Raw genomic sequence first — 13,180 nt, forward strand, 5'->3', positions numbered from 1 at the left:
TGATGATTTCTTGGGGATGAGTTCATGCCGGATCGAATTTCATCTGTGCAAAGTTTAGGAGTGATTCCTTTTGGTTTCACTGAGTTCTAGTCGATTTTTGGAAGCGCTTTTTTCTGTTCGTGCGAGTCGTTCTGTTCATCAAGTTCAGGGGCGGGAGAAATAGCAGCAGCGCTGCAGCGCTGAGCGCCTCCCAGCCAATCGGAGCTCGCCGTGAGTCTGAGATCTCGTGCGTTCGCTTGTGCAGGCAACCAGGTGGTTTGTCCATCAGTAGCTCCGAGCGCTCCTGTGTTCGTCTTGTGCGTTGGTCTTTGTTCTTCACTGGTTGGAGGCGCATGGGATTTCTGCAGCAGAGTTACCAGCGCTGGCTCCTTTTCCTGCAGTCTGTCGATCTTGAGGCCTTGTTCAGTTCACTCTGAAAACTAAAAAGTTTTCAAAATTCCTGTTACATCGAATCTTGTAGCACATGCATGAAACATTAAATATAGACGAAAACAAAAACTAATTACACAGTTTAGCTGTAAATTACGAGACAAATCTTTTGATCCTAGTTAGTCTATGATTGGATAATATTTGTTACAAACAAAGTAGCGAAATCTTTTCACTTTTCGGAACTAAACAAGACCTGAGCCAAGCAGGCACTGGTGTCGAGAAATTCCTTTTTCTGGTTCCTGTGCTTGCACTCTTGATTGGTCGGTGGCATAGTCTGAACTTGTTTCCAAAATATTTTGCAAAATCGACACTGTAACTTTTTCGTTTGTATTTGATAAATATTGTCCAATCATGGACTAACTAGGCTCAAAAGATTCGTCTCGTCAGTTTCGACCAAACTGTATAATTAGTTTTTATTTTTGTCTATATTTAACACTTCATGCATGTGTCTAAATATTCGATGTGACGGGGAATCTGAAAAATTTTACAAAATTTTTTGGGAACTAAACAAGACCTCTGTGTATCTGTCGTCTTCTGAAGCAAAATTTTTTTTGGCCTTGTTTAGTTCACCCCGAAATCCAAAAAGTTTTCAAAATTCTCTGTCACATCGAATCTTACGGCACATGCATGAAGCATTAAATATAGACGAAAATAAAAACTAATCACACAGTTTAACTGTAAATCACGAGACGAATCTTTTGACCTTAGTTAGTCTATGATTTGACAATATTTACTACAAACAAACGAAAGTGCTACAGTTCCGAAAACTTTTCAGTTTAAGGAACTAAACAAGGCCTTGGTTGAAATTGTGTTCGTGCTTCTCTCTCTGTTCGTTGAAGTGTTTCCTCAGCTGTGCGTTGTGGACCAAACTGGTTCTCGACAGTGGAGTCTAGTGGACAATTTATGGGCTTCTTTGGCTCCGATCAATTTTATTAGTAAAGTTGTTTTTTTAAAAAGTAGTTTTATAAATGACTTTCTAGATAAAGCTGAACTGTTTTGGAAAAAGTGTTTGATAAAATAGCTTCACCAACTACTTCATGCATAATTGAGAGAGAGAAATGAGGAAGAGAGCTGCAATAAGCTACTTTTTTCAGCTTCATCCCAACTTATGTCTTTGTGAGAGGAGGAGAAAAACAGCTTCACCTATGAAACTGTTTTGGAAATAAGTGTTTGACAGCTGTTGTGAGGTATACCAAAAAGGCCCTATATTTCTCTGCAGCTGCGTAGAGTGGAGACCAATTCCTCCATCTCTGTTCTTTATTCCTCACTAGGTAGCGTGCCCGTGCGTTGCTACGGGATAACTAACATTTTTTATTTAAAATTTACGGATCGCACAATAAGATAATAATATTATAATAAAACTTAAATACCAACTATAAAGTTACATTTGACTTAAAGAAACAAAGTTCGTGAAATTAAACACGGTCACAGAGAGCACGATGTTATAGGCTCACAAATTCTACTTTATAGATCTTTCCGTGATACGGCTAAGATAATGTTTAATATCGACAGGAAGATATCTCCGATATCTATTTCTTTCGTGTGCCAATAAATCCACAAATAAATTCCGCCGCATCTCCGTACCATCCTGTCACACATTCAAGTATATATGTAAAAATTAGTGTGTTGCATGGGTAATACTACATTTTGTTAAAAAAAACTTTTACAAAAACTTAGACAAAGTGTTATACTCACTATATAAATATGCGTGGCTTTTGGTCTATTCCATGTAGACATATATTGTAGGATAAAAAATCCACTTAAGTACCTGTAGCAAGATTCATGATCAGCAATATATAGAAATAGTTAAATCATAGGTATTTGTTATTGCAAATAACGGTGATTTTGAGTTAGTTACCCATCTACGTTATCTGCAATATTTTCTACCCGTTTAAATTTCCATTTGAAAACATCCTTATCCGAATACCGATATAACCAGATGGCGATCAATAGGACAAACAAGTCACTGTGAGCAGACGAATAGAGACAGAGATCTCATTTATCAGATATCAGATCATACCCACCGGATACAGGGCCAGGCCGGGGGGTGTCGCTACAGGCTCTCCGGCCATAAATAAAATGAGATCAAACATAACAAAATTAACATTCAAAAGATGGATTGGTTTTGGCCTTTCTGCCAGCAAGGTGTAAATGGCTAGTGAAAGCCATAGCAATGTCAGCATGGCAAGCCAGTTCAGAATGCCTCTACACCAACAATGGCAACCCAATTCAATATATATATGAATGGCAGGTGGTGAACTAAATTACCTATAGTCATTTTTAATTCTGCAAGTCAAGTTTTTGTGCTAAATGAATTTGTACATAAGTAGTCAGGCAAACTGGTGTTGTTATATTTTTTAGCCCATTTACTTATGAATTTTTTAGCCCTATAATCATTCATGCAGCCAGCTTAGATTAATTCATGAACCTTTAGGATGCACCCCTACTACATTGCACAGACATAAAAGAAACTGAACACACCTGAATATTAAGTCATGGTAATTCATTAAAACGCAGGTGACTGAATATTCAGCCATGCTTATTTAACATCTAAAAAAATCATTGAGCAAATAACAAAGATTAAAATCTAGGCTCACATTGCAGAGGCAAATATTGAGGTAGCAAAAAACAGTGTTACTATCTTTATTTACAAATTGTAACGAAATACTTTGTAAAGAGTTAGTAAATACTTATCCTATTTTTTCTCTATTTCAGGAACTCACTCTTTTAATTGAGTAGGCAAGAAGAAAAGGAAGGGAAAAAGTCCAAGATGGTTCTTCTTAATGCACCAGTTTAAACCTAGGCACTGGAGAGGATGAGAGAGATGGTCAATATGTTGTCTCAAAATTATTTTTTCAACAACAGTTCAAACCTGGAGACAAGAATGCTCAAGAGCTAACCACGTGGGATGATCTGGAATCAATGACTGCTGAAGCAAATCTTCCTAATTTTACTACATTGTCTGCAGACAAAGATGATGGTTTCATCTAAGAAATTCTCCATAATCCAGAGCATAATCTTTACCAAGTAACTGAATATTCTTGTATTCATTATCTATATTTTCTATGTGGCACACATTTGTAGGCATTCTTTGTGGCACACATTTTCTTTGTGGCACACATTTATATAAAGTCCACCTCAATTGGATTTTACAAATAAAAGTAAGCATTCTCATAAGTTTGACAGAGATAATATTGAGAGGAGGCAATGTGTGAGGTAGCCTGGGGGCTAGGACATAGATTCTTACTGAAAATCAGAAAAGCAGTTCACTGGCAATGTGTGATTTTTCTGTTGGTTCATATATTTTACAGTGAAATTCCCGGACTTATATATGTCTTGTAGGCATTACATGTTTCCAGATTTAAATAACCACTAACTTCAACCCTGATTACTTAGTTATACTCTCATCTGACAACTAACATTAGAACGGCCTGCATCTTCAGATCATCAAATTGCATGGATGCCAGATTCTGAAAACCTTTTGCTTTTTGATGCGTGCGACAGTTTAGCGGCATGGATATGAATCAGAGGCTCCAACAGTTGATGAAATGGTGCCTCCGGGAGACTTGTGATGCTGGGAAGAAATGCATGAGAATAAACTACCACGGCACGAAGCAAGTCATCCGAGCATTTCTACCTCTGCTGCTGTCCTCTGACGACGGAAGGATAGTCAATGTGTCCTCAGTGCTTGGCCAGCTCAGGGTACCCAACCCAAAGCTATTCAAGGCGACGCTGGAGGACCTGGACCCAAAGCTATTCAATGTGTCCTCAGTGCTTGGCCATGTTCGTGGAGGACCTGGAGGGCGGCACCGTGGAGGCGCGAGGGTGGTGGCCTGCTGGTTTCTCGCCGGCGTACATGGTGTCCAAGGTGACGCTGAATGCCTACTCGCGGATCCTGGCGCGGAAGCACCCCGCGCTGCGTGTCAACTGCGTGCACCTTGGCTTCGTCAAGACCGACATGACCGTCAACTTCGGCATGCTCACGCCGGAGGAAGGCGGGAGCAGGGTGGTGGCCGTGGCGCTGCTCCCCGCCGGTTGGCCGACCGGCGCCTACTTCGAGGAGCGCCAGCAGGCGCCGTTCGTGTGACACATACTCTGCGGCGGCGGCGGAGAAGGGGATCCGAAGGAGGGGAGACGGCGATGGCGCGCAGCGCGGACTCCCCCGCGGCGGCGGCTGAGACGCGGACGCTGACGCCCAGCCCCACGACGCCCACGCGAAGCCCCACGGCGCCCACGCGAAGACGGGTCGCGCCGCGGCCGCCGCCGCCGCTGGCGCCCAGCCCCACGACGCCCACGCGAAGAGATCGGGACGCGCCGCGGACGCTGACGCCCAGCCCCACGACGCCCATCCTCCCCGCGCCGCCTCCCCAGGCCCCGCCCGCGCCCTCGTCCGCGCCTCCGCCTCGCCGCCTGCCACGCCGACACCCTCCTCCCCTCCTCATCATCGGAGGCCCGCGCGCGGCCGGCCCCCGCGCTGGACCCTTCCTACGAATCTGCCACCGACTGCTTCGTCGACTGGCTGCGTGCACGCGGCCTTCCCCCAGGCAAAGAGAAGGGGACTCACCGGCGACCAGGGACGAAGGGAAGGGGATCAGAAGGAGGGGAGAAGGCGAGTGAATGGAAGAGGACTCACACTCCTCCCGCGACGCAACCGGCGACCAGGGACGACGCCACCGGCGACGAGGGATTTGCAGATCACGGAGGAAGGGGATCGGGGGCTGGCTCTGGTGCGCGAGGCGGTGATGCGGGGTGGGATCGGGGGCGCTGGTGCTCACGGTGGGAAAGGGGGAGGTGATTACGGAGGGGGGTGGGGGGTTCCAAGTCAATTCCGCTGCGGACGCACGACCGACGGCAGGCTGACGAAAACCAAAACCGCACCAAAAAAAATGTCCCAGTTTTAGTCTTTGGAGACTGATGAACACTTTTCAGGTATTTTTCAGTCTGTTTTCTTCAGCCATGATTTTCTGTTTGATGTGCAGTTTGGTCATTTGAGCTCGGAGTTGCATGGTCTCCGTCTGTTGCGTTGAATTTCTTTTACTTTAAGAAATTTTTCTAGGTTCTCTCGTCACTAGTTGACTTGAATATTTTTTAGTTCAGAATTTGTTTGTGCTTGGCTGTGATCTTGGAAGAGTGGCCAAATTTTTCGAAAGAATTTTGAGGCTCCCATTTACCCTCCTCTGTTCGCCGTTTCCGATCCTTCAGTTGTCTAATATTAGAGTTGAAAACGGATGTGTTAAATCATGTCCCGACTTGCACCGTTTTCCATATTTCACATGTTTGTTTCCGTGTTGAGTAAAAAATTCAAAAAACAAGACATAATTTGTTGGATTAATTAGGCATGGCCCATAGTTTGGCTCCAACAATACTACCTAAAACATGTTATCCAAATTCGTTTTAATAGTCAATGATGTGTGGTTGGCATATGTCATCCTCTCCGTCGACATAGACGAACTTGGCCATGGGAACCAACCGCTGCCGGGGGAGTGGCCATAGGAGGGTATGACGAACTTGGCCATGGGAACCAACCGCTGGTGGCGGAGCCAGGATTTAGATCTTAGGTATTCCCTTGCTGATGTCTGGTGGGCCACCACTCAACTGTTGCCTTTAACCTCATGAGCGACGTGCGCCCTTACCGGTCGCCACGTAGGCGTAGCATGGAAACAGAGACCGCGCCCGCGCTGCACGCCCCGCGCCGCTAGGAGCTTAGGACAATGGAAACCAGCAGTGCCGCCCGGCTAGGGCTAGAGATTTAGGAATGAGGATTATGGAATTGCCTCCCACTCGTGCCTTGTTCACTCAAACGAAAAGAATAGTTTGTTATACATGTTGTCATGCGTATATTCCGATTTGTCTTGGAAATAAAATATGATTTGTACTAATATTTGGTGGCATGTGCATGTGGTCTGGAGATAAATAATTAGATTTTCATTCGTAGAAATAACAAAATAGAATAATTTTGGCAATCGAGCTAATATAGCACCTATGTGGAAAAAGAAATACAAAGATACACTAAAAAATGAGAGAAAAAATTAATTTGCTAAATATAAGAATGCTAATGTATTATATATATATATATATATATATATATATAGTGTATAAAAAAGTTAGGTATTCCTACCCGGAATACCCACTGTATCCTGCCGGGGGAGTGGCCATAGGAGGGTATGTCATCCTCTCCATCGCCATAGACGAACTTGGCCATGGGAACCAGCCAGCGCCGGGGGAGTGGCCATTGGAGGGTCTGGGGAAGTGGCCGGGGAAGTCGCTGCCTCGCTGGATCACGGATTTGGCCGGCGTGAAGATTGCAACGTGGAGAAAGACGGCCGCGCTTGCGCTGGGCGCCGTGGTGGACCGCTGCACTAGCGCTGCTCGCGACCGGAGACGTGGAGGACCATCGTGGCCGCGCCAGTCGTGCCCGGAGATGTCGACCACCGCCGGACTGGGAGAAGGGAGCCGTAGCCACCCACGCCACGCCAGGAGGAGGGAGCTGTGGCCGCCGCACCTCGGAGCCACCACGCCAGGAGGGACCCGTTGCCATGGCCGGGAGCCGTGCTGTGCCACCGCCCAGCTGCCGTGCCAGGGAGCCACGTTGCCGCTGCCACAGCCACTGGCGAGGCCAATCACGCTAGAGAGCAGGCAGAGTTGCGTTTGGGCCGTCATGGGGAAGAAGACCGATTCAGTCACTAGAGAGAGAAAGTAGGGGGCCAACAGAAGGGAAGTCGAGGGGTATACTGGATTTGGTTTTTTTTTTGACTCTCGGACCTCTTGTTTACTTGCAAAATTTTTTACAACATAGATATTATATCATTTTTATTTGTATTTTATAAATATTATCCAATCATACACTAGCTAGGCTTAAAAAATTTTATCTTATAAATTATAGACAAACTATACAATTAGTTATTTTTTAATCTATATTTAGTAAGATCTGATATAATAGAAAATCTGAAAAAATTACAAAATTTATAAGAAACTAAACAAGGCCTAAATCGTGAGTAGGAAGTAGGGGGGCACTATTGATGTGGTAAATCCATTAGTATTGCTAGCACTGCGCACTGTAACTAGCTAGTAGTTTTTACGAAACAATATTATATTATTTGGTGCTGGCTTCACAGCTACTCCTTTTGCGAAAGAAAAATTGCAACATTTGTGCTACTTTCTTCATCTTTCCAACATTTATGCATCATACAGAATAATAACATAGCATTCCATTTTTCGCATGGAGAGTGTTCGTTCATCCAAGTAATTAAGGCACACTTCGTACAGAAGATGACTAGAAATATAATGAGTAGATCGAGCTAATGGTTGGTCACTACGGATGCACGTAGACGCCCAAGGCATCCAGCAGGGATCCTGACCTCCAAAAGAAACCCACGACGCGGCCGCCGTTGTGCACCGGGACGCTGAAGGGCGTGCCCTGCCGCGGCTCGCCAAACGGCCCGTGCTTGCCGGCGTTGGTGACAAACGTGAGAGACCTCACGATGCCTCGTGGCCGTCGAAAGCGCCGTACGTCCCGGAGATCTCCTTGACGACCTCCGTGTCGGCGAACCTGACCTTGTGCTTTTGGCCGCCGGAGCCGCCCCACCGCCCTGTGCTGTGCGACGTGCCGTCGATGCCGGCGTAGGTGAAGGAGATGGCGTCGACGGCGGCCGCGCAGCGGATCACCACGCCCTCGAGCATAGGCGGACCCAGGGCCCGGCGACCCTGGGCTCCTGCCCGGGCTCATCTTCTTTGGGCCCTTAAGGTCCACTACTACTCCCAGGCTGTTACGATCAATTTGGGACCGAGCGCAGCCACGCCGTAAATGCATGATGGAAGCGAGGCGACGCTCGATGGCAAGACTGGTGGCCGCAGCGGCGCTCCCAAATCCCTAGAATCAACTGCGCCCGGAGATTGAATCACCAGCCATGGCAACAGGTTCGCGACGTTCTCGATTCCCAGCTGCTCAGGCCTTTATCACTACCAGTGTCGTTCCTGACTTCCTGCCTTCATCGGTTCATCCTCACTCCCTCAGATCCCTTTTGCCTTTGGCAAGGAAAGCAGCAAAGCGCTGCGGCGACCGGTGACCTACCGCAAGGTGCAAGCTGTGCCGGAGGCCAGAGCACCACGACTGCACATCTCCACGGTCTGCTATTACCTGACGACAAGCAACTAGAGGTGCATCTCTCAGCAGCGAGTGTTAAATTGGTCTTCTCAGTTAGTAGCAATGGCAGACCGTCAGAGGAAACTTAGCCAAGCAGGTAATTTCAGAATAATTTGATAGCTAGTGATTTGGTTCATTCGTTCCATTCAGCATTTAATTGATGTTATAATTCTGAAATTTGATTCAGGGATGAGGCGTTTTTTGGTTGATACAAGGAATCAAGGCACTGGAATTCATCAATCCGAGAGAAACTCAAACTTGGAAGAGCCACGTGATGGTGTGCCAAATCCAGATCAGCAGCAACCAAGTATCGGCAATGTAACTAGTGAGTTTGATCCTAATGAAATTCTCTGTGATCCAGCTCTTAGAAAACAAATCAGTGAGTATGCTCCTGAAATTCAAGACCAAGTTAGAATATATTGAAGGGAACACAGCCAACAAATCTGATTTTTCCCCGCACACAATTTGGGATTGGTGATTATAGAGGTTTTGTTGAATCATGGTATAAGAAATATAATTGGCTAGAGTATAGTGAGTCCAGAGATGCTGGTTTTTGCTTTTATTGCTTTCTTTTCAAGCAACCGGGAAGGGCAGAACATTTTGGTCATGATAGCTTTAGTAAAACAGGTTGGAGAGATTGGAAACATGCATATAAAGCATTACCTGAACATGTTGGTGGAGTGGGCAGTGCTCATAACAAGTGTGTTCAAAACTGCGATGATTTTAAAAATCAAAGACAAAGTGTATCGAGTGTATTAAACAGAGCTAGTAAACAATCTGAGGAATTGTATCACACTCGTTTAACTTCTACTTTACGTTGTTCAAGATATCTCTTAAAGCAAGGGCTAGCTTTTCGTGGGCATGATGAGTCTTCTTCTTCTTTGAACAAAGGAAATCTTCTTGAGTTGGTTGATTTTTTAAAAGATAACAATGAAGAAGTTAGATATGCCTACGACCATGGTGGGTTAAATTGCAAGATGACTTCCCACAAAATTCAAAAGGATTTTGCAAGATGCTGTGCAGAAGAGGTAACTGAAGCAATTATGGGAGAGATTGGTGATAGAAATTTCTCTGTTCTTATTGATGAATCACGGGACATTTCAGTTAAAGAGCAAATGGGGGTAGTTTTAAGGTTAGTAGCTGATTCATTGTATTTGAGATGTGCTACTGTAGTTTTAGAATTATTGCTGTTTTATTTAAGTAATTAAATTGGTGTTGTTTGTCAGGTATGTGAATGCTAAAGGGAATGTCATCGAACGATTTCTTGCGCTTGTACATGTCAGAGAAACTACAGCTGATTCACTAAACGCAGCATTATTTGGAGTTCTTGACAGGCACAAGCTATCTGTTTCTCGTATACGGGGGCAAGGATATGATGGAGCTTCAAATATGAGAGGTGAATTTGGTGGCTTACAGAAACTGGTGAGGCATCAACAGGAAGAGGCTTAAATCAGGAAACCAACCTTACTAGACCTGGGGATACAAGATGGGGATCACATCATACTACTTTGATTCGTTTGTATCAAATGTGGGACTCAGTGATAGAGATGTTGCGTATAGTCCATGAAGATGGTAGAGTACCAAATCAAGCAGCTGGTTTGATACAAAAAATGGAGTGTTTTCAGTTTGTTTTTATTCTTGTGGTTATGTTAAAGTTGCTTGGTATCACAAATGAGCTCTCACGTGTCCTTCAAACAAAGGGTCTTAATATTGTTATTGCACTTGAGGTTAGAACCTAGTACTTATAACTTACTGGCTGCGATATTTTCTTTTTTCTAGTACTTACAATATTGTTATTGCTATGCAGCTTATTCATGATGTGAAGTCTAGATTGAACACCTTGAGAGAAAGTGGCTGGGATGACTTATTTGAAGAAGCAAAACAGTTTTGTGTAGCAAAGAGTATTGTAGTCCCAGATATGTCTGCAGAGATACCAGTGAGGGGTCGTTCAAGGCGTGATGGAATTACTGTCACTAATCTTCATCATTATCGTGCTGAAATTTTCTATGTTCTTGTTGACAAAATATGTGCTGAGATGAATAATCGGTTTAGTGAAGCAACTACGGAGGTATTATTGTGCTTCTCTTGTCTTGATCCAAGTAACTCTTTCTCCAAGTTTGATGTCAACAAGCTTGCAAGACTTGCTGAAATATATGATGCTGATTTCTCTGATCATGACCGTGGAATAATAAGGGAACAACTTGAGACATATGTTCTTCAAGTGAGGAGACATGCTGCCTTTGCTAATTGTACAGATATTGAAAATTTGGCCACAAAGATGGTTGCAACAGAAAAGCATTTAGTTTTTCCATTGGTGTACAAGCTCATTGAATTGGCATTGTTAGTGCCGGTATCAACTGCTACTGTGGAAAGGTTGTTCTCAGCAATGAAAATTATTAAGTCTAAATTGCGGAACAAGATTGCCGATGATTGGTTCAACAACTTGATGGTGTGCTATGTTGAGCGAGAACTATTCAGATCACTTGAAGAAGCTACTATTCTTCGACGGTTTCAAAATTTGAAGACTAGAAAGATGCAACTTCCTCCTAGCCGTATGCTTCGTAGTTAGGAACTAGCGTGTGATTTTTTTTCTGTTAAATTTTACTCTCCATATCTATGATGTGAACATATGTTGCAACATGACTTTGGTTAAGAGTAATGAGGTTCGTTGTCAACTTGTCATATTTTACTTGTACCATATGTTTCTATGTGCTTGCTATTTAGAGTTTTAGACTCTTTGTCGCCCAGGCTCGTCAAATTTTCTGGGTCCGCCACTGCCCTCGAGACGATGCGGCGTGACGCCGGTGGCCACGATGTCCCGCTCGTGGCCGCCGCGCGGCCGCCCCACGGCCCAATCTTGACGAGCCCCTCCATTCGATAGCCAGTCGATCTGCCGCACAAAGAGAGAGACGAGGCGATGATGGATTGACCAAGACGAGTAGTGGTAGTGGTGCTCAACTTCAGATCATCTATCATATCGATCGATCGGCTGTTGTACTACGTGGAGTGCTTGCTCTATTTATACTACACTGATGAGGAGCGAGCTCCGATCCCATCCCAATATCCTAATTCCTACCCCTCGGTCAGTTGGTCTTCCGCGTTTAGAGGCTCGAGGCCTTGTGTGTTAATTCTCGGATGAGGCTGATTGGTTCATGTGAAGGCGCTGCAGCAGAACGTCACCATAATGTGCGCGGATTTCAAAGGGTCGGCAGGCGCAGTACCACTACCGGAATCCGGCTCTTTACCGAGTGTGTAATGGTTTGCCGAGTTTTTTTTTTCGGGCATTCGGCAAAGAGCTTCTTTGCCGAGTGCTAAAGAAAAAACGCTCGGCAAAAAACACTTGACAAAGAGGGTTCTTCGCCGAGTATAAAAAAAAAACACTCGGCAAAGACCTTCTTTGCCGAGTGTTTTTTTTACACTCGGCAAAGAACCCTCTTTGCCGAGTGTTGTTTTTTGACACTCGGCAAAGACCCTCTTTGCCGAGTGCAAAAAAAAAAATACTCGGCAAAGAAAATTTTCAAATCAAAATTTGAAGCCCTAAACAAATTCAAATCAAAAAGTTTTGAACTACAAAGTTGTATAACTTCTCATGATCTGTAATCTTTATTTGAGCCATTTCTTCATTTGGTAAAGTGAAAATAAATTTGTTCACAAATTTAATCTCTCTCTTATAGTTCCTAGAACTACAAGAGAGATATAAAAGATTTGTGAAAAATATTAGAATTACCATGTCAGATGAGCAAATGATCAAACAACCAAAATAAACTTTATAGATTTTGACAAGTTATGAAATTTTACAGTTGACATTTTTTTCATTTGAGTTTACCTTATCAATTTAAAACTGCGTCTTTATTTGAAAATTTTTAATTTTGATTTTCTGAAATTATCTCAGATAAAAAAACTGACTGAATAAACTTTGTAGGCCTTGAAAAGTTATGAAACTTTGTAGTTGATAACTTTTTGATTTGAAATCAAGTTGTCATGCAAAAACTACGTTTAAATTTCTCAAATTTGAAATTCAAATTTTGTAAACGACCTCGGATGGAGAAACTTTCTAAATGAAAATTATAGATCTCAAAAAGTTATGAAACTTTATAGTTGACAACTTTTTGATTTGAAATCGTTTAGAGACTCAAATAATCAATTTACATATGATTTAGTATCATATATGAGGAACCAAAACATAATGTAATCACAACCGACGGTGTAGTGCAGTGGTGAAGGAGGGAGCTCCTTGAGATCAAGCTCACGAGTTCGAATCCTGCTCGCGCCCTATTTGTGGATTTTGTACAAAAAAAGCTGAGAAAAACGTGGAGGGCACCGCTAGCAGGTGCTAGATGATGGGCAGCCCTTCCCAAAAAAATTTTTTTTTTCTATTTTTTCGGCTTTTTTCATTTTTTTTCTTTGCCGAGTGTCGGCACTCGGCAAAGCCTTTGCCGAGTGCCCGATAAAAAACACTCGGCAAAGACTTCTTTGCCGACCAGAATTTTGCCGTGTGCTCTTTGCCGAGTGTGGCACTCGGCAAAGGTGTATTTGGGCCTTTGCCAAGTGTTTTTGACACTCGGCAAAGCGTCTGTCTCCCGTAGTGTACTGCAGTAGTAGAGCACA

General features: G+C 43.9%; 2 protein-coding genes, 1 long non-coding RNA gene and 1 pseudogene across 4 annotated transcripts; 3 read left to right on the top strand and 1 right to left on the bottom strand.

Annotated features, from left to right (window-relative positions):
- Nucleotides 1,767-3,146, bottom strand: LOC110429984. Its single transcript, XR_002447145.1, has 3 exons — nucleotides 2,288-3,146; nucleotides 2,125-2,197; nucleotides 1,767-2,017 (listed from the first exon to the last, which is right to left on the bottom strand). It is a non-coding gene; the product is annotated as an uncharacterized LOC110429984 (long non-coding RNA).
- LOC8068754 lies at nucleotides 3,928-4,948 on the top strand (annotated as a pseudogene).
- LOC110429989 lies at nucleotides 7,335-10,159 on the top strand. 2 transcript variants are annotated; one of them, XM_021446768.1, is made up of 5 exons: nucleotides 7,335-8,346; nucleotides 8,444-8,669; nucleotides 8,760-8,897; nucleotides 9,464-9,704; nucleotides 9,907-10,159. In XM_021446768.1, exons 2-5 carry the CDS (start codon nucleotides 8,636-8,638, stop codon nucleotides 10,019-10,021), a joined length of 528 nt encoding a protein of 175 aa, XP_021302443.1. In that variant the 5' UTR covers nucleotides 7,335-8,346; nucleotides 8,444-8,635; the 3' UTR covers nucleotides 10,022-10,159. The 2 variants fall into 2 exon arrangements, with proteins under 2 accessions (XP_021302443.1, XP_021302442.1); XM_021446767.1 differs by having other exon boundaries at nucleotides 7,349-8,346; nucleotides 9,799-10,159.
- On the top strand, nucleotides 10,136-11,453 carry LOC110430250. The gene is made up of 4 exons (XM_021447569.1): nucleotides 10,136-10,144; nucleotides 10,228-10,299; nucleotides 10,380-10,945; nucleotides 11,321-11,453. Exons 1-4 carry the CDS (start codon nucleotides 10,136-10,138, stop codon nucleotides 11,451-11,453), a joined length of 780 nt encoding a protein of 259 aa, XP_021303244.1.

Source organism: Sorghum bicolor, chromosome 9 (assembly GCF_000003195.3).
Source record: "Sorghum bicolor cultivar BTx623 chromosome 9, Sorghum_bicolor_NCBIv3, whole genome shotgun sequence".
Classification (NCBI taxonomy): domain Eukaryota; kingdom Viridiplantae; phylum Streptophyta; class Magnoliopsida; order Poales; family Poaceae; genus Sorghum; species Sorghum bicolor.